This window comes from Molothrus ater, chromosome 2 (assembly GCF_012460135.2).
Source record: "Molothrus ater isolate BHLD 08-10-18 breed brown headed cowbird chromosome 2, BPBGC_Mater_1.1, whole genome shotgun sequence".
Taxonomy (NCBI): domain Eukaryota; kingdom Metazoa; phylum Chordata; class Aves; order Passeriformes; family Icteridae; genus Molothrus; species Molothrus ater.
Window position 1 is genome coordinate 7,995,420 of NC_050479.2, and position 24,320 is coordinate 8,019,739.

The 24,320-nt window shown below is 39.7% G+C and overlaps 1 protein-coding gene across 3 annotated transcripts in view; it reads right to left on the bottom strand.

Annotated features, from left to right (window-relative positions):
• The window catches only part of USP9X (ubiquitin specific peptidase 9 X-linked), a 96,745-nt gene that overhangs the window by 56,528 nt on the left and 15,897 nt on the right, over positions 1 to 24,320 (bottom strand). For all 3 annotated transcript variants that reach the window (XM_036386686.2, XM_036386677.2, XM_036386669.2), the window contains exons 2-10: positions 16,037 to 16,290; positions 12,314 to 12,459; positions 11,931 to 12,010; positions 7,766 to 7,878; positions 7,215 to 7,433; positions 5,918 to 6,033; positions 5,408 to 5,659; positions 5,192 to 5,330; positions 3,546 to 3,698 (exon numbers count right to left, since the gene is read on the bottom strand). In XM_036386686.2, the coding sequence (XP_036242579.1) occupies positions 3,546 to 3,698; positions 5,192 to 5,330; positions 5,408 to 5,659; positions 5,918 to 6,033; positions 7,215 to 7,433; positions 7,766 to 7,878; positions 11,931 to 12,010; positions 12,314 to 12,459; positions 16,037 to 16,132 (1,314 nt within the window). In that variant the 5' untranslated portion in view covers positions 16,133 to 16,290. The remainder of the gene's footprint in view (positions 1 to 3,545; positions 3,699 to 5,191; positions 5,331 to 5,407; positions 5,660 to 5,917; positions 6,034 to 7,214; positions 7,434 to 7,765; positions 7,879 to 11,930; positions 12,011 to 12,313; positions 12,460 to 16,036; positions 16,291 to 24,320) is intronic.

Consider the following 24,320-nt stretch of genomic DNA (forward strand, 5'->3'; position numbering starts at 1 on the left):
AATGGAATACTTCATTGGGAATTCAAAATATTTAGATTTCCCTTTTAAGTGCAAGTATTTAAGTGTGCTTTGTAGGTGTGCACACAAGTATTTATTTAGACCATAAATACTGCAGCATCAAAATATTTAATTTTTTTGTTCCTGCTACAAAATCAAGCTGGGACAGAGGACAATAAAATCTAAAAGGGTATTTTAACTTACAAACTGGCATTTTTATGTTGTTTTGTGTGGGTTTTTATGGTTTGGGGTTTTTTTTATAACGAGTGACTCAAAATACACTTCTGAATTTCACTGGGGCATTTTAAGGTGTAAACCAATCTTTAGTATTTCACCAGTTTCTCAGGCTGAAGTACCTCCTTTGTGTTAGTGGATTCACAGACAACTAAAGCCTTCTATTACAAACAACTTGTTACCAGACAATGTTTTGAAGTCCAGCAGCTTTTAAACTTACAAATCCAGCAATGAAACAACTAAAGACAAGATGTTGAGCTTTATACTAGACACAGTTTTAAATGAGAGTGTGGTGTAGATCACAATTTTGACATTTAAGGAGGAAGGCAATGAGGGCAAACAAAGCTAGTTTCATTTAACTCCAAGCATGAAGAACATTTTCTGCCCAAGCTGGAAAACACATCCTGTACTTTACATCTGCAGTCAAAACCAACAAATATGGACTATGAGAATCAATAGCTGATTTACTGTAAAATTTTTGTTGTAAGTGAGAAATAAAAAATGCAAAACAAATACCTAGAATACACATTCTGGTGTAATTAATCTTGTACACTATTAAAAATACATGTATAAGCACTTTTGAAATTCAATTCCTACTAAAAGCTTCCATCAGTAATTTAAAACCAAAACTAAAAACCAAACCCAGACTAATAGCTTTGTTACATGCTGTGCCTTAAATTCTTTATAAGGTGTCCTAAATTTTTGTTTTAAAAAAAGTCATTTTAAGCAGTAATGTTTGTTTTCACATTATGAGTCAGATTACAAGAGAGGGGATTACTAAACCCATAATTCCACTTGACTTTGGAAAACATCATGTAACTTTTTTCCTCTTACCATTTCCTGGACAGAAAGAAAAACTGAGAGCATGCAAGGCAGAAAGAGCATCTATAATATAACAAATAAAAGGAGCAGCATGGCCAGCTCCTGGGGGGAGCAAGAATAAAGCAGGTAAAAACCCTGATTTGGGAGGTTTTTAACAGATATGGGGAAGCTGTGAAGCACTAAAGGGTCTGGGGAAGCAAAACCAGACAGTGGGAGGAGGTAAGGAACCTGGTGTGTGACCTGCCAGCTTGCTGCACAGGAACAGGGAAATAACTATGAAGTTCCAGTTAAATACTCCAGAACATAAGTCATGAGACCTCAACCTCTGCCATTCTGTATTTTGTACAGCTGCATCTTCCCCTGCAACTTAATGCTTGCATTTAGAAACTTACAACATTACTCCTTTAATCAAATGCACTCCTATATTGTGACCACTAGCTTTGTAAGACATGAAAACACTTCAATAAAATTAAAACTTAGGTTGCCTTTGAAAGGCAAAAGCAGCATAATTGTCTTACTTTTAGTAATACTAAGAGTCTCAGGTGCAGGCTGAGCCTCTAAAGCCAGGCAGCAACACAAGTTCTTGAGCCTGAAAGCAAAACCCCCCCACTGCTGCACTGAGGCCAAGCTAAAATAGCTTGTTATATAAAGCTACACAGTAAATCAACTCCTCACTACTGAATTTCGTGCCCCAGCTGCTCTCAGGAGCAGTCATTTAATAAGAACTTTTAAAAACTACTATACACAGGGAGTAGTGAAGTAGGTGAAAATCATTTTCTATTAACAAATTCTAGGATTCTTAATTTTTAGTCCATTATAATCCCATGGTTAAAGCCACAGTGAAACCATCTACCTGAATAAGAGTTACTTTCACAAAAAAAAAAAGTACAGGGCAAAATTACAGCCAGAGCACTGCAGAAGCCACCTACTTTTCAACTGGTAAGGTGGACTATCCCAATTTCTTAAGGGTTGCATGATGTATTCACATTTTTCTGGAAGGGTAGAAAGTTTGACTTCCACTAGCTTATCCACATGTCCTATCTCCAAGCACTAGGAGCAAGGTAATTGCTTGGAAGACTTTTTTCCCCAAATTTCTGATTTTTTCTCCTCTTATTAAAAGTGAGGCTCTAAAATAGGTAAAAGAGGCCTACTAACAGCAAACTAACCTCTCAAGTTTTGTGGGTTTTTTTTCCCCCTACAGGTATCTTGTCATCTGGAAAGATCTACAGAGTGCAAGCTGAAACTAAGAGTATGATCCCAGACCTTAATTCAAGTAATCTGTGTATTGCTGTGCTACATGATGAAATTTTCTTAACAGGATTTTGGGATAATAAGAAAAGACTGTATTGAGTTTCAGCCTGTGCAGCTACTGCCATGCTGGAACTGAAGCCCAGGCATGATGAAATTACGTGCAACACCAGAGATCTCCCCTACATCACCTGCAGTCCCAAGTGTTATAAATGTAACCTGACAATAAGTCCACTTAAGCCAAACTGTTCTAGTCTCAGAACAGCATGACACACGTAAACTGTGCTATCAAAATAACCAAACTTGTATTGGCCTTTGTCAGGGTATAACCCAGCTGGCAAATGAGCACCACAGAGCTGCTCACTCAACTGTCAACCCCACAGTTCCATGGGGAAGAGAGTGACCAGAGGGAAAGTGAGAAAACAGAGCTGAGATAACATAGTTAGTACAGAAGCTGCTATGGAGAAATGTAACTCTGTCCCTGCTCAAATCAGTACAGCCCTCCCTCCCTGCCTTGGAAACCAGAGTTAGCCTTCCCACACTCGAAGGACTGGCCTGAAGACCTTTTTGTACAATCAGAGTTTCACTACCCATTATTTATGTTTCAATCCTATTTTTTAAAATTTTCTGTATACTTAGTAATTCTCAATGATTTTGTCTCTCCAGCTGCCTAGTCTGTGTATTAGAATCATGCAGTCCACAGCTAGGGAAATCCACTTCACCAGTCAAGCAAGTAAAAAAAATCAGTATTGCAAAATTCGGAACTTTTCAAAAATCATTATTGCAACACAAGGAAAAGAACTTGCAGCTAAATAACTTCTAGAACAGTCATTATTATAAGCCTTACTAATCACACTCTGCCCAGGAAAAACTTACACAACTGCATGGAACTCAGAGATTAGCAACACATATTTATTTCTCCATGCATTTTAAAATGCTAAGCTATTGTGTATCATGTCTCTGCTCAATGCTGAAGGTTTGTTAATACTTAAGAAGGATCATCTCTGCACCATGTTCTGAGCTGTTCCCTCAGGTTTTACATATACCTGTGGCTGACCCCTTCCACTAGAGACACTTCAGATGGCAATTTTAAGCTCTAAGACCCCAAAAACAAACACCATTTCACCTCAAATTTTCTTTAGCTTTGCCTAACACAGAGCAGAAGCAGCTCAGGCTCTCTCCTCCACACGTCATACAAGGAGATGCCTCTTGTGCAGCAGCAGACAAGCAGCTGAATTATTTACCTGTGCAGCCCAAATGTTGTCAAGATCCTGCAAAGTGAGAGCTTTCTCTTTGATGACAAACCGGAGAATTTTCTCAAGTTTTTCTACATATTGAGGTTGATGAAGACTATCTCTTAATACAATTGATAAAATGTTGTTCTGCTGGATCCATTCCTGAATATAAAAAGAAAGTAGTGCCATCTCAAATTATTCAGGTGCCATCATTAATATTTAAACTACAAAACAAAAATCTAACCTGTTACAGATTAAAAAAGATGCAGCACAACAGAAAGGCTTTCATCTTTAATTTCCTCTCTCTCAAAAAAATCACCATTTAAAATAATCCAATATATTTCTGGATTATATTGGAAAATGCTCAAACAATTTCAAACATAAAAAGCCCACATGAAGAGGAGTTAACTCTTCTATTCAAACAACAAAATTTTTATCTTCCAATTCACAGTCATTAAGTATCAAAACCAAATTAAGACACGTCTAACTCTACTGGTACACTTAGAGCATATCCCATAAAAAAGACTTAAGCAAGGACTGAAATATAAAAATTATTATTTAAGTACTACCACTTTTAGGGTTTTTTAAATGTTTCTAATTGAACCTGGTTCTAATTGAACCACAGGCAAATATTCAAGTCATATTTAAGGAGATGCAATTTTCTCAGTGGTGTCACTGACAGAGTCAGACCATTTTGTTCCAAGTGAAGCAAAGCAAGATGTACTCTGAGCACTGACAGAGAAAACACCCACAGAATCATCACCTTCAACACTGTCCTTGATCAGACTTACAATATTCAAGCTGGTCTCACGAAATAATGAAATCTAGGCATTTTCAGTTAAAAACACAGGTCCTGTATGAGATGCCAAACTGTAGGAAATGTGTAAAAAATAGACCTATTTCCTCCTATTGCTCTAAAAAGTCCAAACTGCAGTTATTTTTTCTTGTCAGATGTCCTCTTGTAGATTACAAACCTCACAACAGGTGGCCAGTCAGAAAGATGGGGCAGAACAGTGTAAAAATCACTTAACACAACTAGATTTCACAAAAATTAAGAGAAAATAGTTCTTATTTTAGTTTTACAATTGCTCATTTTCATACTTCCCTATACATACACTCAAGCAAAAGTATTCATAATACAAAAATATTGATTAAAACAAAAATGTGGTATCTAGAGTTTTCTGTAGTGAAGCATCCAGCTTCTGAAATGTGAGAAGCAGAGCAGTCACTTAGAACTCTAATGAGAAAAAGTTGAAGCACCAAATCCAGACTACATCCTTATTTAAATGACCATTACATTTCTAGTTACTGCAACACTGCAGCTGCAAATGAATCACATTTGTTTTATTTAGGTTTCTCTGTTTTTTTAAAACTCTATATAAAACCCACACTATCCAAGGATCCACTTTTACGCCATGATTTTAGCAGCACTGAAAATAATTCTCAACAGTAGTTTTGACACAAATGCAGCATTTTTTCACAGAAAGGCTACTATAAAGTGCTTTTTTACCAGGACATGATGCCTAATGTTTCTAACACTGTATATGAAAACAAACAATGTGTGCTGGATCCACAATACAGAGCTACTTCTACAGTTGAAGTACAAAGGAGAAACCAAATCTGTGCAAGGAACTTCACTGAAAAGGAGCACTTACTGCCATTCTCTCAGCTGTGAGCCACTCTTCCTCTTCAGGATTACCATGTCGATGAGTGTAGTATGACACACTGGATATTACTTTGTTAACTTCATTTAGTGCATTCATTTTACCATTGAAAGAGGAAATTTGTAACAACCTGTGAGAAAAATTTAATGTAAGACATGTGGAAAAAAATGTCACCAGTGGCATATTATATTAGAAGTAGCATCTTACCTAAGAATCATTTTTAACCTAAATATTTCTAAATTTTTTACAGTTTCTTCTTGTCCTGGAACTCTTGAAGCTAAGTTCTTTAGAGATTTGATTATCATTGACAGAGCATCATTTTTGGCTTCATTCTTTGCTTCTTTTTTCAGTTCATCATCTGTTAAATTTTCTAAAAACTGTGGAACCATTTCTATAATTGGAAGGAAGTATTTCTTCACTGTATGTAATGTTAAAAATTCAAAACATTGTCCAAATGGCCTAAAAAACAAAGAAAAAAAAGGAAAGTGTCATAATCAATAGTCATGCAACATTATGCTAAGGAGGTGCAATTATTTAAAGAAACTCATATCTACTTAGAAGCACATGAAATGGTGAAGGTAGACACAACCAGCAGAATGAAGAGATGGAGTGAAAGGAAGTGCTTCAATAGAAGTCTTAAGCTTTCTGCTAACACAGTATTTTATACTGAGCCCAACTTTTGCAAATGCATAAATCATTATTTAGAAAAAAGCTTACTTGATGAGAGCTGCAATGATCTGAACATTCAATGCTGATCCACTCATGAATCGATCATGCAAGACCTGAAATCCATTTAGTGTGCCAAACTTGTTGATAAGATCTACTAGCCAACCCTGTAATAAAACAAACAGTTATTTTCTGGTTTTTACTAAGTACCATTTAGAAATACCTTCAAGTACCTTTTAATAACAACATTTTCTTTAAAATAGTCTTTACACAGTTTACATATTCAGTTTCAAGGAAATGCTCAGAAACAGGCAACAAGATTTTTTCTGTTATCATGTCAAAGAGCAGATGCTGTAGATGAGCTACTCAAGAAAATTTATTTAGGAATAACACTGACTATAATTTAGGTCCAGCTTTAGCTGGAAAGTCTGACAGTTCTGGTATTTTTTCGTTGTCCTGGATGTGATAATGTCATATATAAAAACATTAAGAATGCAAAGTAACATTCTTCTAAACACAGCTAGTAATGCAAAGGAAGCCCAAGGACGCTGAGACTTTTTTTATCCTTGGTTCTTACAAGCAAGTAAGTCAGCAGTTCCACTAAAGAAAAAAAATTAAAAAACTAAAAAACACCCACTCTAAAAAGCTGTGTATATATATATATAAAATAAACAAAATTCAGTTAACTCCTGAAGTCTTATCAATGCCATTTGGAGATCAATTCTGAAAACTTCAGACTCAAGAACCAGGACAGATGGCTAATCTTCACTTATAGTTAAAAAAATAAAACAACAAAAACAAAACCCCAAGAAACCACAACTATAAAACACAAACAACCAAAAAACCCAAACCTTCAACATCCCCCCAAAAGAAAACCAAACCAAACCAAACCAAAGCCACTGAAAAAACCACACTGACAGTGGTATCTCATGTCCAATTAAAAAACATTTCTTCCACCACTGGAAACTGTAAGGAAGAGAAAATTCCTAATTTATCACATAATCTCCTTCTCAAAGTGTATCACCTACAAAGTTTCATGCTAAGGGAGAAGGTAAATCCATCAACTGGCAAATACAAGCAAGCCAATTAACACAGTAGGAATGGCATTCCAGCAGTTGTGCCAGCTTACCACAGAAACACGTGACAGAGTTTGATGGTGGACCAAAGACAGGAGGAGTAAGAGGAGAAATGCACATTAAATCAGGAGTCATAACCAACAGAATATCTTAGTGACAGAAGAATGCAGAGGGCTTTTGGCCTCCACTCTAAGAACACTTCTCTACAGCTGCTGTGTCATTAGGTAACACTGCACAGAATAAAACACAGGGGTCTGGAAAGGCTCTCACACCTTTGGTGATCGTGGGTCAGGAGGACGGGCATAAAGTTCATCTTCAGCGAGCTGGACTCCTGCAGGAACTGTTTCTGAGGGACGAGTACCATTGTATAGATGGAATTTGCAGTGAGGATTTAAGGCCATGGCAAGAAGTTCAAGAAGGGGAAACCAATCTTGGGACAGCTTGGCCACACAGAGTTCCACTAGTCTATGAGTGTTGTTAATAATACATCTCTGTTCATAAAAAAAAAGAACAAATAAGAATGTGGCAGGGGATTGAACAATGAATATGAACTATAAACTCAGAACATACACGGTTCTAGTTCTCCCCAAATCATCTCTCATGTTTTATTTCCTTCCAAAACTCTGGAGGCAATAAAGTGAAACACTGACAGAAAGATGACTCCCCACTGCCTGTCCAGATCCATGCATATCAGTTTTCTCACAACTCAAAAATGAGTTTGAAAGATTAGCTCCAGTTTTTACAGTCTCCCCCTAATCACAATGGCAGTCTCCTTCCTTTTTAAATTACCACACTCTTCAGAAACACAACTTTAAAAACTCACATGAATTTCAAACTTCCAGCCGCTCACTGCCTCGTCTGTAAGGATTTTTGTGAAGGATATTGTTAACCCATCTCGAAAAAATCGCTGGCATGCTTCACTTTTGACATCAAGGCCTATTTAAAATAAGAAAGAACAACAAACTATTAGACATGGAATTTCATTAGCAGTTACATGAACATTTTACATGTTGAAAGCAGAGATTTGGTGTGCTGGTGTTGGTAAGTTCTTCTCAGTAGCTTGTACAGGGGCTGTGTTTTGACTTGGGCTGGAAACAGTGTTGGTAACACAGGGATGTTTTCTCTACTGCTGAGCAGGGCTCTCACATCCAAGGTTTTCCTGCTTCTCACACCACCCTGCCAGGAAGTAAGCTGAGGGTGCACAAGGATTTGGGAGGGGATACAGTCAGGATAGCTGAGCCTAAAGGACCACAGGGATATCCCAGACCATATGGTGTCATGATCAGCCTACAGAGCTGAGGAAGAAGGAAGGGGGAGAAGTTTGGAGTGATGTTGTTTGTCTTCCCAAGTCACTGTCACATGTGATGGAGCCCTGCTGTCCTGGGGATGGCTGAACACCTGCCCAGCCATGGGAAGTGGTGCATGAATTCCTTGGTTTGCTTTGCTGGCACAGAAGGCTTTTGTTTTACCTCTTAAACTGTCTTTATCCCAACCCATGAGTTTTTTAACTTTTTCCTTTCTGATTCTCTCCCCCATCCCAGTGGAGGGGCAGTGAGCAAGTGGCTGTGTGGTGCTTAGCTGCTGGCTGGGGTTAAATCACAACATTTGGACTTCAAAGGTTCGGTGTTTAAAGTTTCAGAAGTGATTCTAAACAAGTTTGGATGAAAACAAACTTACATAGGCTTAAATGGACAATAAACTCGTTGGATTAATGTTCTAGCAAAACCACCTCAAAAAATTACACTCTTTTATGTAGTTTTTAAATTGTTTTTAAAAACATGTGCTTTGGGTTGGTTTTTTCCCCCATGTTTACAAAATACTTCGATAGATATACTAGCAAAAATAAGAGTAAGTACAGTCTTTATCTTCCATTCTTCTTTATGTTCTCTCTTATCTACTTGCTAACAGCAAAACCAGTGAGTGAAGAGAGGTAAAAATAACTATTTCAAGGAAATGCAGAAGATACAGCTTCAGTAAGGAACTCAGTAGTGGTCCCACAGAAATGCAGATGAATAATCTTGAGAGAGATGGAGATGGTCTTTAGAGGGTGCTGGAAACAACTCCCATTGCTGGGCTAGCCTAACTTTTGGATGCACACGTGCCCATGCACACATGGATTTAATTTTTTTTGTCCCTAGGGCCTCCCTCTCTCTCCCATTCCATGCAATTCATCAAAACCACAGATTTGGGATCAAGTATGAAGGTTTACATTGTGTAGTGAAATCTCATTTCGGTTTAAGTTAGTTATAAATTCAGAAGTTGTCTTGCATCTTGCTTGCGTATGTCACATTGTAAAGTTCTGGCAGCATTTTAAAAACTGAGTGTAAATGTTAAGAGCAATAAAATCGTTCTGAAGAAAAAGTGGAGAATATTCTTGCCTATAAAAAACCAAAACCTTAGAATAAACAATTTTTTATTTTTTAAATTTATAGTATCCAATTCACCACGGCATTTACTTCTGGAGCAAATCTCATTACTGAAAATACTCCATAAGTATTCCAGATTTATTGTGAAGATAAACATCAGTCTAGCTATTAAATGTTATTTTTCAAATAGGTTTTCTTCTATTAGCAAATAACTCCAGACTATCTGTTGATAGTTGCATGGCTCATTGTTTAACAAAGAATAATACATCGATGCCTACACATAAAAAGAGAATTTTCCATAAATGGGTGCATCTGCCAGGAATAATGCAAGTCACAGTCTAACAGGATTCACACTACTCTGTCAAATTCGTTCCTTCCACTTGAAGGTGGTAATGTTGACATTTCATTCATATAAGTACTTTCAATTAGTTTAGTTATGTCCCTTTCAATTGCTCCTGAAAAGATTTAAAGATGATGCAAATATCACTCTTATTTTATAGCCAGGGTCACAAAGAAGTAGCTACTGTGAAGTCACTCCAGAATGCTGATGGCCATGGGCTGTGTTAGGAATAAAAGGTTTTTAAGAGCCCCAGCCACAAGAAAATAGAGCCTGCAAAAACATGTAGTGAGTGATGTCTTTCTAGGTTTTGTTCCTTCACTATTTAAATAGGATACAGTCATAAATACAGAGTTTATGTAATTCAAAAGCTGATTATTTCTCAGTATATCCTTTCAGTTCCTCCTTTTGGAAACAGATCTTGTCAGAATATGAAAAATTCCCACAGACAGGTAGCAAGGGGTTGAATTGTAGATGTTACTGAGATAATGGAGCAGTTTAATCTATTTAGAAATATACACAACCAAACCATTTCTATTGCCTCTCTATATATACCCCACTCTCAAACAGTGTCTGCCAAGCTCTGAGCTACCCAAACGGTGTCAGTTACACCCTATCATATTCCTTGGGAACTGGAAGTTATTTAGAAGGAACCACATTAGCCATCATGTAACTTCAAGCAGCAAAAAACCCTCCAAAAATCTAGGATGAAGCTGTAAAGATAACACAGTAAACACCTAGTTTTAAGAGCTTTGCTTGTTTTCTCCTTTTCCAATAATCCTAGTGTTTACACACAGCAATTCATCTAAAGGGCAAGAGGAAACATAATTAAGTAGCAGCACAGAAGTACTTTTTAGAATTGCACACCAACAACTTAATTAAAATCAAAGTGCAAAAGCATATGAATATGTTTCCACTGTTTTTCACAACTTCAACAGGAAAAATAAGCTTTTCTTTTGGGGAACTTTCAACTAAGCCTGATGCTTTGGGGAAGTACATTGATGTCAGGAGTAGTTAGAAATCTCATTCTGCTCTTATTACTTCACTGCATTGACAGCCTTTAGGTTTTGGGTTGTTTTTCTTTTTAAAGATGACTTAACAGCTGGCAGAATATACTTCTCCTCTCTCACAAATAACAAGCAGATCATTTCTTCTTACTGCACTGTTCCAACCACGCAGACACAAAGGTGGCTGCACTTTCTCTTGAAAAGCTGGCATTCTTTTCCCTTCAGAACAGATGTGATCCCTTGAACATCCTACACTTGCTTGAGGATTCCTGCCAGGCCCAGCTACACACAAAGCCACCAATTCCAAGCACAACTAGAGCTGATAAATCAGTGTTGGCAACAATATGTCATTATCCTTGCTGGATCACAAGAATGCACCCTAACTTTTGTTTCTCCATAGAGTGCTCCAAAGCAAAAGAGACTTGACAATCAAGACAACCCAGAATATCATGACCACAATCAGCTTTTTAGTCTTAAAGCTGCCTAAGAATAACATCTATTAACATGGAAATGAAGTTGTTCTGGGCCAGCACCTATGCAGAAGAAAGAGCAGGCACTTTGTATAACACTATACTCGAAACACAAAGAGCTGGTGAGTGTAGATATCCTAAAAATTTATTTTGCTGTGACTCTTGCTATTACTCAAAGCAATCTTGCTCAACTCATAAGCAACTTCCCAGGAGAACAAAACTTTCCAGAACACATGGCAAACCTGTCAATCTGACCAGTACAATTTAACAGGCACATACACTGTCCTGATATGGAACCCTCTTACTCCCAAGTCAGACACCAGCAAGCACTGGTAGCACTATTAGTCTAAGCCATGCTGTTTAAAATTCTAACTTTTCTCTGATATTCTTAAAAGTATAAGAGTGCCAAATCTGAAGAAAAATTTCTGGCAAGACATTTGAAAGGTAGACTAGAAACTTATCAAAAAATAAAAACAACTAGAATTCTTTGCGTTTTAGCATCTGCTATAAAGACCAAACCCACTAGGTTTGATATCAAAGTGAATACAGAAAACAGGTATGACAGGAATGACAGGATTTTTATGTCTCTGAGCTTATTCAACTTCCCTACTCATGCTAAGGCACCTATTTCTAACTACATTCATGGCTTTTTTAAAGTTCTCATAAGATTTTGCATAGCACTCTGATACAATCTTCAAGACCAGGGTTGTAACAGAAATTATTAAGAATTTTTAAGCCTTCACCAGGGATTCAAAAGACAAAAAAGAACTTTGCACACCAGTCCAATAATCAAATGTCTTTCAGTTACCTTTTTTACTTAGGTCAATAGCAGCTTCTAGAAGAACTTCTAATTCCCCCTTCGGCAATACAGGAACAACCCATCGAGGCCTATATTCAAAAACAAACAAACCCAATTTCAATTGTGCTTCTGAAAAATCAAGAATTCTTGCCCTATTGTAATGCTTTTAAATATAGGCTCAGTACATAGATTTTTAAATGTCCTGACAAGTATTACACTAACCAACCCAAAGAAAACCACATTCTGCTTCAAGCTTCTTTTTCTTTACAACTTTAACCCAACAAAAAAAGCATTTCAAGAAGTCCAGTGAAACAAAGATATAAAAATTCTGATTCCACTATCAAGATGTTTGCACAAATCATCAACACCTTTTAAAAAAAGTGTGAAAATACCTGTTGATCATGTCATCCAACTTTGCCAGGTCTGTGTGTGGAAATGCAGGCTCCTCATCTTCAAGCTGGGGTGGAGCATCAGCTTGGCCCTGCTCATCAGGCGGGGTAGCTGGGGAGTTCTCATTTGAAGAATCAGGTGAAGAAGTCTAAAATAAAGATGGAAAATACTTCAAGTACTACCTGCACTTGTGTTCCACTTGTTTTGGCAGTTTGCATTCCAAAGAATCAGCTCAAGTACGTATCAATATAAAATAGTTTTATTTCAGATTTATTAACAAAAATAGAGCATAAAATGTGCTATATTTTTCTATCTTGGCAGTTTAAAAATCAAGCTACTTTCGCAGCAAGGAAAGTGGGGTTTTTTTTGGTAATGGCTTCTACTTTCAGCAGATCATGTTTCCAGAAGGTGAAATAAATACACTGAAGCTCCAGTTTTTATAAATCTTGTCCAGAAAAGTTGATTACTTTAAGTAGAGAGATAGTTTTCAACAAAAGCACAGAGGAAAACAATCATGAAAAACACTTTCTTAAAGAGTTTGCTAAACATGAGTGACTCATTACTATAACCACCTACTAATCAACCTTGAAGAACAAAGTTAAATCCACTTTGATGGGCCATGCAAAATATAACACGTTATGCAGATGTCTCTTATTATTCATACACAGAAATAGTATGAACTGACAATAAGAGCAACACTTAGACAAAACCTCAAGAACATTTTTCACCTGCTGTGCCACATCTGTTTGGCAGAGAGTGTTATTTTCTTCACAGCAGCCTGTAGGGTGCTAGGTTTTGGATTTGGGACCAAAACAGCACTGGGAACACATCAGTGTTTTGTCTGTTGGTGAACAGTGCTATCACAGACTCAAGGCCTGTTTTTCTCTTTGATAACTCCTGACAGAACTCAGACATAGGCAGGAGATACCATGAGGTGGAAGCAGGAAAGGCCACCTGGGATGTTGTCAGAGTCTGAAGAGATGCAATGAAGCAAGCCAAGGCTCACTTGGAATAAAACCTGGCTAGGGATTAGCCAAACGTCAAGGGTACCAACAAGGGCTTCTTCAAATACATCATAACCAAAATAAATACATGGGAAGATGTGGTCCTGTTGCTGCCTCAGCCAGGAGACTGAGGAGAAGGTCTAGAGGAAGGAAGTTTCCTTTGGCTGAGAAGTTTAATTACACGGGTGGAGACCGTGTAATTAAACTTCATATCCACAGGTCCATGGGCCCTGATGGGATGCACCCACAAGTGCTGAGAGAACTGCTGGAATCATAGTGAGGCAGGAGAGGTGCCTGAGGGCTGGAAGAAAGCAAATGTCACCCCAGTCTTCACTAAGGGCAAGATGGAGGACCTAGGGAACTACTGGCCAGTCAGCCTCACTTCAACCCCTGGAGAGGTGACAGAATAGTTCACTCTGGAGGCCACCTCTACCCACATGGAAGACAAGAAGGAGATCAGGAGAGGTCAGCATGGATTCACTAAAGGTAAATCATGTCTGACCAGCCTGATTGCTCTCCATGATGAAACAACAACCTGGATGGATGAGGGGAGAGCAGGGGATGCTGTCTGCCTCGACTTCACACGGTCTCTCAGAGCCTCTGCATTCACAAACTCAAGAAGCAAGGACAGGGTGAGTGGACACTGAGGTGGACTGAGAAGAGCCTGAATGGCAGATCCCAGAGGTGGCTACTCAGTGGCACAGGGTCCTGTTGGAGGCCTGGCACCAGTGGTGGCCCCCAAGGTTCAATACTTGGGCCAGGACTGTTTTACTTATTCATCAATGACCTGGCTGAGGGCAGAAGCCTCCTCAGTGAGTTCTCTGGTGACACAAGGCTGGGAGGAGGGGCCAGTACCCCAGAGAGCCCTGCAGCCCTTGGGAAGGACCTCAAAAGGATGGAGAGATGGGCAGAGAACCTCCTGAAATCCAGCAAGGGCAAATGCAGGGTCCTGCCCTGGGGAAGAACAACCCCAGGCACCAGGACAGGCTGGGACTGACCTGCTGGGAAGCTGCTCTGGGGGGAAGGACCTGGGGCTCCTGGTGGACAATGAGCTGTCCCCAAGCCAGCACCGTGTCCCTGTGGCCAAGAGGGCCAATGGGATCCTGGGGTGCATTAGGAAGAGCACTGCCAGCAGGTCAGGGAGGTGATGCTGCCACTCTGCTCAGCCCTGTGAGGATCACCTGGAGTGCTGTGTCCAATGTGGGGCTCGTAAGTACAGGAGAGAGGTGGAGCTCCTGGAGCAGGTCCAGCAGAGAATGGCAAAGATGATGAAGGAACTGGAGCATCTCACTGAGGAAAGGCTGAGGGAGTTGGGCCTATTTAACCTGGAGATGGCTTAGAGGGAATCTCAATAATAGCAGAAAGGTGCCAGAGAATGGACCTCTGCCCCATGATGCCCAAGAATAGGACAAGAGGCAATGGGCAAAAACTGAAACACAGAAGTTCCACCTGAACATAAGGAAGAACTTAACAGTGAGGCTGACTAAGCACTGGAATGGATTACCCTGAGAAGTTGTGGGGTCTCCTTCTCTGGAGATATATTGTCTGGTCACAATCCCCAGTAAGGTGGTCTAGGGAACCCTGCTTGAGCAGGCAACCTGGATTAGATGGCCACTAGCTGTCCCTTTGAATCGTACCCATCCTGTGATTCTCACTTTGCCCCCAGCAGTCAGCAGGGCAAGAGGCTGGGAGGGGACACAGCCAGGAGAGTTGACCTGAAATGACCCAAAAGACACTCCATGCCACAGAGCGTCACACTTGGCAATAAAACAAAGGGGTTCTTTTCCCAAGGCAGCTGTTGCTTGGGGACTGGTTGGGCATCATCAGCTGGTAGTGAGTGATGGCACTTGCATCACTTGTTCCCCCTACCCCTTTCATTTACTAAACTGCATTTATCTCAGCCCAAACAGTTCCTCACTTTTTCCTTCCAATTCTCTTCCCCATCCCACTGAGGCAGAGGGAGTCAGACAGTGGAGACTTCCTTGGCAGTTCAGGGCCAGCCCACCACACATATCAAAGTACAACTCACTCTCAGGAAGGAGCAATCACTAAACCTTATGGTATTAAAAAAATACCATCTTCACACTGAAATAACAAAGCATGGTTCTTCTCTTAAATGGTTTTGGCTTTACATGATACTGCATCTTCTCCGGTATTTTTTTCCCCAACAAAAAAGAGTCATTACACTGTATTACACTGTGATGCAATATATGAAAGCTTTTGCTTTTCTTCTGAAAGCAAGGAACATGAGAAGCTGTTCAGGAAGTCAAGTACAATGAACAGAGACCCGGATGCAGCTGCTCTGGAAGGGCTGATACCTGAGTAAGCTGCTTTATCCAGAAGGTGCTTTTGCAAAACTGAGCAGAAACCAAACTCACAGAGTGGTTTTACCAATCTGTGGCAGGTTTTACAATGTGGTTCTGAGGAAGCTTCTGGTATTAATCCAAGAAGCCTTTTTATCCAAAACAGGTATGATTGAAGGAATTATGCCACTGCCTGAAAAGGAAGCATTTTTGCAATGCCATGCTCTCTAACCATATTTACTTTGCCAATACCACCGCCTTCATCCCTCGAAATATTGTTGTTCTTCCAGACATGCACACAAAAGCCTCTAACTTAACTAGAGATCTCCAGAAATATACAAATTCAAATAATTCAGGAACACTATTTCTAAAGAACAAAGTCCTTTATTTTTAGATGAATTGATTGTTAATACCATACCTGATTCTGCTGGAGGGGAGGCTGGGACTGTCCATCAGGAGCCTGGCCCTGGCTATCATTCCCTCCTACCGGAGAGCCACGAGTCGTGGCTGTCATACTCGACACAGGGCAGATCTTTGCAATTTTGTCTGCTTATGTAGTTGATGTGAGAGAAGAAATTATAGTCCACTTAGTAAAGTTGAAGTACCAGCATATGCTTGCCTTAAAAAGCTCCAACTCAAGAACATGCCATCTTGCAGAGACCATTGCATAATCTGAGGAGGAAAAAAAAAGACAACATCCTGTATTAACATATGTACGGAAACTCAATCCACACCTGGAAAAGAACATTACAGAAACAAATACACTGCTATAGAGAATCTTTTATTTTAGACTTATTATTTCTTCTTATTGAATACAACTGACAATGTCACATTTGAAATATTTAACATTATTTTAATGTTCTAAGTAAAAATTACACTTACAACTGCCTTTATACCATTGAGACGCTGACACACATTCCAAATGTGTGTCTGTTGTCTCTGTGTTCAGAGTAAATCTGTGCAGCTCTTTGCTCTGGCTCTTTTGTGCCTGAATTCCTACAGTAGATTCTCCATCTGAATTCATGGTGCTGCTCAAGGTCTATGTAGAAATGACTTGCTTAAGAGCCTAAAAAGCCAAATTTGTAATCTTTGCAGTAGTCTCCTCCTGACAGTGTCTAACTGCAGATGCAGAGGGAGTTAAGAGACTGATTCTACCTCAGCTGATTCTACCTGCAGCTGAATTCCTCTTAGCACATCAGTATTCACCCAGGGAATTTGACTTGTATTCCCTTTACCCAGCATGTGCCTATGAAAGCCTGAGTCCACTGGCCTTTCAGCCCCACTACAAAGCCCATCACATCCCCACCAAGTGGTTTAGCAGATTATATGTAGAAAATTGTGACATCAGATTGGTTGAACTTGTAATGCCATACCAACAGTTCCATATTCACTGTGTTTCAACTTCACTGTGTTATACACAGACAAAAAGAGCTGCATTAAGTTATATCACCAATTCCACTAGATACCACCAGGCATTGTATAACCACGGAATCTGAAATGTAATTTCCCAGAGCAACTCAGACTTCCAAACACCCCATAAAACAAAAACAGTTCCCAGGAAGTTAAAAAGCCAAGTAAGTTGATACAAAGAGTTGTATGAGTTTCCAGGAAGATGAATTTGGCAGTGCTGAGTTCCTGATCCAATCACCAAAACCTCAAGTTAACAACTGGAGTGAAATTTCTGTGTAACACTATGCATATTCCCAAGTGTTTTATTATGATGTCTCATCTCAAGTTAAATTTCAATGCTGTTATCTTTCTCCAAGACACTTTAAAATCTTTTCTTATATTGTGTGAATTTGCAAGGCATATCATATACAATAAAAATTGACTGAATACACTCTAACTCCTCTGCCTAGTCTCTAGTATTAACAGCACCAACAAACTTAGAGATCTCTATAATGTCATTAGAATAATGTTCACTTTTCAGTAAAATTGTACTGTTTCAAAACACTCAACTATTATCCATCTCTAGCTTTCATAATTCATATTCATAAGGCTTAGTAAGCCTACTAAGTCCAGAACAAATGCATTAACAACTCAAAACTTTCCTTACGAAGAAACTGATTTTTGAAATGCAATTTTTGAAATGAATGTATTCGGTATTTAATCCGTGCTTTTTTAAAAATGCCCTCCTGGGTATTTAATTGGTTTCTGCTGATGTCTATAAAGATCACTAAGTAGAAAGTACCAGCAAGAGTAAGTTTCCTGCCACACATTATATATACAAACACACACACACTGCAGTCTACTGCAGTTCAATGCAGTCACTTCTGCACTACCTGATGGAGGTTTGGAGGTACTCACATAAACCAGTGAAATCAAACTGCTGCCAACTGCACTTTTCCGCAGCCCTAAGCCAACCACCACCACAATAAACCTTCTTTAATCACCACCATTCTTCCTTAACAGGGCTGGGTCACAGAACAGCCACATAAAAAACTTGTGTTGGCACAAGAAGCGAGGTAGCAAAGAAGCAGGAAAATGGTAAAACAGCTCATTTCAGCAGCAATCCTGGCCCAGGCTGGCTTAAACTGCAGGCAGAAGTGTCCACCAACAGCTGCAGTTCCAAAATAGCTGGTGCCAAGGGCAAGCTGCTTGATTTCATCTCTTCCCTGTTCTAATGCTTTGGGCTGAATTATCATGAAGTGAGCTGGTTCAGACTCCTAAAGGAAACAACAACAAAACCCCACCAAATGTACAAAGACTGATTATTTTTCAGTTTCTTTAATTATCTGAAGTAGTGCACTGCAAGGCCAGAGAGTACTCACCCTAATGCCAGCCAGGGAACCAGGACAAACTGCAGCTCTCCTGCCAGACTGACTGACACTAGCGTGAACTTACCCTCAGATTTGCCTCTGTGCTTAGCTGAAGGATGTGGGCAAAGCATTTTTGTAAATTCCATTTGACACTGACCTGCTCAAGAAAAGTAGCACAACTTAAGAAGATACAAGAAAGCTACGACTGAAATAACCAATTTACTCAAAATCTTACAAATTCATAGAATGAAATAAAATCTAAGAAAAATATTATGAATTTTGTAGATGCCAGTAAATACAAAACATTTACATGAAGGACTCATCTATTTTTTCTTCCTCTTATTTAGGGGTTATTTGCTTTAGAGTCTAATGATGATTCTCCATGCATATTACTTAAATTACATTCCCAGGAAAGCGTATTTCAGGGCTTACACAGTTTCACTTGTCTTAGTCATGTGCATTAGACAAGGCCAACTTCGTCAGTGAGTCCATCACTTCTTCCTCCAAGTTTATGTGATGTCCTCAAGACACACAATAGTAACTTCAAGTTATGCTGCAGCTAACTAAAAACATTCCATTTCCAATAAATCATCTGAGTGCTTCTTGTAGTCAGAGGCATGTTCTCAATTGCAGGGATATCCTTGTTCAAGTATTTTCCTTTTAATTACAGAATATACAAACATACTTTCAATGCAACTGAAATGCAATTATAATCCAATTCATGCAATTTAAATAGTATTAGAAGGCAGTGGTTCACCAGTCCTGTTTTCAGCCACTCATTCACCATTTCTGTTTCAGAGAAAACATCAAACTACATGCCCACAGAGAACACCACTGCTTTAACCTCTCTAGAACTAATAAAGCATGAAACTTTGAATTCTCATAATTTCTTTAATTCAGGCTATTCAATTCAATTTTTTAGAGTTGCAACACATCAAGGCACAGTTTGGCTCAGCTCAAGAATTGCCTTTTTACCTATTTATAATGAATTTGATAATTTATAAACAAATGTAAACTGATGCAGTGACATATATGTATATATAAGTGTACAGCCCAATAGAACAATTCAGCTGAATTCTAATGAATACCCTGTTAATTTTTATATACATCTCATTTCTACTATTTCTGACTTTGGATTCACCACACTATCCTAGAATCAACAGAATACACTGAGTTGGAAAGGGCCCCACAAGGATCATCCAGTCCAACTCCTGGCCCTGCACAGAACCATCCCCAGGAGTCACACCATGTGCCCAAGAATATTCACCAAATGTTTCTTGAGCTCTGCCAGGCTGGTGCTGTGACCCCTGCCCTGGGGAGCCTGTTCCATGACCAGCCACCCTCTGGAGAAGAACCTTTTCCTAACATCCAACCTAAACCTCCCCTGACGCAACTTCAGGCCATTCCCTCGGGTCCTGTCACTGTCACACAGAGCAGAGATCAGTGCCTGTCCCTCCTGCTCCACTCACAAGGAAGCTGTGACTGCAGTGAGGTCTCCCCGCAGTCTCCTCCAGGCTGAACAGACCAAGGGACCTCAGCTGCTCCTCACATGGCTTCCCCTCAAGGCCCCTCACTATCCTCATGGCCCTCCTTTGGATATCCTCTAAGAACTTCATGTCTTTCTTACATCATCGTGTACCAGCTTAGGTGCACCAGCGAAGCCGCCACAGAGCAGGGGACAGTCCCCTCCCTTGCCCAGCTGGTGATGCTGTGCCTGATGTCCCTCAGGTCACAGATGTCCCTCCTGGCTGCCAGGGCACTGCTGACCCACCTTCAACTCTCCACAGACCAGGACTCCCAGGTCCCTTTCTGCAGCACTGCCTTCCAGTACCTCCTTGCCCAGTCTGCCCATACATCCAGGGTTGCCCTATACCACAGGTACAAGTTACCACCTCTACCCAAAGCTCTGAATGGATGTTTTAACACGGGGTCAAGATGGAGACAGAACCCTGCTAAGTGACAAACTCACTCCTTTACTGCTAATCTGGCACTTTATGAGGCTATGAAGACTGAGTCAAATGAATCCCACTGACTCTTGCTTTTGAAGCACACTGAGAAAATTCCTATTTGACATGCTTTTCCCATCTCCTTTTGTCACCCTGATCCACCACTAAATCACAAGTGAAAGTCAGTTTTTGCTCCACCTGACTCCCTGGAATTTCAGCAGCCCCAGAAAAAGACAACTCTAGATTTTTTGACTCCCTATGGTCCCCATTCAGAAGGCATCACCCAGGAGCTCCACGAGAGCCCCTGCTGCCCACACAGAGGACACCAGGTGCAAGATTGTCCTCCAGGAGAGGCCTCTGCTTCCAGACTCAACCAGCCACTACAGCTGCACACCTGAACCTCACCTCAGCTTCCACAGGCTGCAGCCTTATGCCTACATGGCAGAATAGGTTAATTTTGGTTTGGGGAGAAATCAAGCTTTTCAAAAGCCAGGGGGGAAAAATCAGATGTGGGTTCCTGGATAAGTAGCAGGCAAGAAGCAAACATGTACACAATACTCTGTTAAGGATAACACGAAGGATGATCTTAGCACACAATGATGAAGGAACAAATATATTTTTCTAATACAGCTGACTTCTAGAATGGCCTTCATTTGAGTTTCTCAGTCTCCTCTTCAAAAGTAACTGAAATACCCCACTACATACAGTCCTTATCCCTGAATTAGCTACTTAAAATACAGAGTCTCAGAAAAAAGCAAATGCAAGGTACCAGATGACAGAGGCAGACCTCAAAACACATTTTACTATTCATGAGCATTACCTAAGCCCTATCTAGGGGGACAGACCTATTTTTCCTGGTTATACACAAGTGAGACATATGTCACAAAATCGACTTTGCCATGTGGTAACAATGAATGCCAGAGTAAGAGTTGCTTAACATGTAACAACAGAGCTTTCTAACAACCATACACCAATTTATTTACAGAATGATGTTCCCATGAAATGGGAGCTCACAGATGTGCTTCATTACAAGTGTGACGTGTACTGCAAAAAGGCTCAACAGCAGCAACACAAATTTGGGGTTGAAAGGTATCACTGATTTGTTTCATAGATGATTCTAGGAACTGCCTTAATAAGTACTGACTCATCACAAGGATTATGATGTGATTCTAGTTTAAAAATTCTAGACTTCTACCCTATGCCTTTATTTCAACCAGAACGACTTTTTAACTAGAAACACCTCCCCCAAATCTGTAACACTGACCTAATTCAGTAGTTACAACATATAGACACCCCCACACATTTTCCATTTTCTTTCCTCCCTGTGCCTTGTATCTTTCAGGAAGGAGGAAATTATTTACATAATCAGAATAGAGAACTGGAGGTCACAGCATTTCACTCATCAACACTGACATGCAGTGAAAGTGAAATGCATTCAATGATTAATACAAAACCTGTCATTAAGCTACTATTCAGAAGAGCAAGAAGTGTCTAACTTTCAACATTTAAAAAATACCTGATAAGCAGCAGTCAGAAGATGTTATCTCAAATAGCAAATATTACAAAAAAAACCACTTTAAGCTCCTTCTCCTAAAGAAGTGAGTATATATGAGACATAGTCAACTGCATCAGGTTCCAACATTAGTTCAAAGCAATAAATGTCTTAATGGTACAGTACAAGACAGAATTTGAGTAACTGTGATGGTTACAAACGAAACTGTTCTCACTGAAGACCAGGTTACTTCAAGTAACCTTTTTTGGTGATCATTCCACACAATACACCTGAAATTAAGTCATTTGGCAGCATAAGTTTCTGAAACATTTAGAACATCTATGTAAACATACAATTCTATTTGCCCTCAAATTCAGATAACAAAATAAAGGGGAATTGTCTGGAAACATACCTCAGTTCTTTCAGGATTCTTTTCTTTTTAATTTCAAAACTTGGTGTTGGGGCTAAGATACATCTACTTAACAGTATCCAACTTCACTTTGTTCAAGATGCATGCAGCACTCACATGAGTTTAAGCAAGCAGTAAGAGCACAGAAAGTGATCTTTTAAACTTGAAGCCCAAGAAATTCTAATTAAAACAAACTGTATTCAAGCCAAGGCTGACAACAGGATTTGGTTCTGCACATCAAGGCAACAAAGCCAATATACCCAAAATCTATTAACTTGTTTCACAGCATCACAGAATGGTTTGGCTTGGAAGGGACTGCAGTGATCATTCAGCTCCAACCCCCTGCCATGGACAGGACGCCTTCCACTAGACCAGGCTGTTCCTTTGATCCAATCTGGCCTTCAATACTTTCAAGGATGGGGCATCCAAAACTTCTCTGGGCAACTTGCACTAGTGCTTCACTACAGGAAATAATTTCTTCCTAACATCTATTCTAAACCTACTCTCAGTTTAAAGCCCTTCTCCCTGTCCTATCACTGCATGCCTGTCCTGTAAGCCCCCTCTCCATACTAGGAGGGGCTCTAGGGTCTCCCCAGAGCCTTCTCCAGGCTAAACACTCCCAAGCATGTCAGTGTGACTTCAGAGGAAAGGTGCTTCCATGTGGAGTAACTTCCCAAAAGACTTAAATAAAAAAAGGAAACCCTTTACATCAAAGGACTGTCTTGCTTCAAAGCAGTAATTGCTGAAGGCCAGGCACTGAAAGGGAACTGGAGAGCAGCAGCAAGTGTCTTTCTCCAAAAGACATTCACCTGCCAATACTTCCTGGGACATGAAACAGTCAGAGAGTGCACCTCTGCTTACTTATAGCACATGATGCTTTTTCACAAATAATGTATTGCAAGGACAGACCTTCAGATCACACACTTCATTCTGGCTACCAGATGGAAAAAACAGTTTCAGCTCCTCTTCTGAACAAGTGTTTTGCTCATGTGACAGTAAACAGAGACGAATCCAAATATACAGCAGCCAGTCAATGCCTTAGACAAAAACCCACCGAATGTTAAGACAATTACCTGATTCCCCTCAGGGAGCTGTGGCCCTGCTGTCATGCTTTGCCATAGGTGCACGTCCCAGGCTGCTGCCACAGACAAAGGGATGAGCAAGACTGGGCCTCATCCTGTACAACCACCCTGCACTCTCAGGAGCTTTCACTGGGGGTCATACTGGTTCAACTGGTACTAAAATACATCCTCAAGGATATCCAGTGTATCTCAGTAACAGAAGGAAGAGGGACATAAATGTTCAGCCCCTAAAATTCTATTATTTAAACTACTGGTCTAAATATTTCCCAGCAATGAAGAAACTACATTCTGATAAGTAGCTAAATAATATGGGGTTTTATGATGGGAGATGAAAATTGTAGTTATGACAGTAAAAGAATCCAGACTTTTCAAGAACAGAATCCAGTAAATATAAAAAGCACTGGAAAATGCACACACTGGAACATAAGAAAAGCAAACTTACTAAGTGATTTCTATCTAGTAAATGCAAAAATCTATCTTAAAATGCTTAAATTGTTTGAACCATGACTTTCACTAACTATAAAGCCCTTTTCTTGAATTCCCAATGAACATGCAAAGAAGTGGGTAAGACTTCCTTTTACCTTTTATTAATAGAACAAGCTACAACAGGAAATACTTTCAAAACTAAAACAACAAAAATATCAAAGAACTTCAGAATATAACTTGTTTCAGTCAGACCCAATTCACACTGTTATGTTATATTTTTTCCCAATTATGCTACAGTTTATTTATGCACAAAGCTGTCCTTCTGCAACTCAAAAAATGTGTTCTTGGCAATAGAGCCAATCAGGACTGAGCTGATGCTTCAGGTCCAAGTGCAAACCCAGTCCTTTTCAGGCAGCCATAGAACAGTTCAGGCAAGGACAAGGAATACATCAGCAGTTGGTAATCTATCATCTGTGGAGTAATTGTTATTGTATTGTTACATCTGTCACTACTTCAAGAAAATAGCATGTCTAAAGTTTGCACTGAAGACTGATTAAATGCTCTTGGTCCCTTACTTCTGATTGTTAA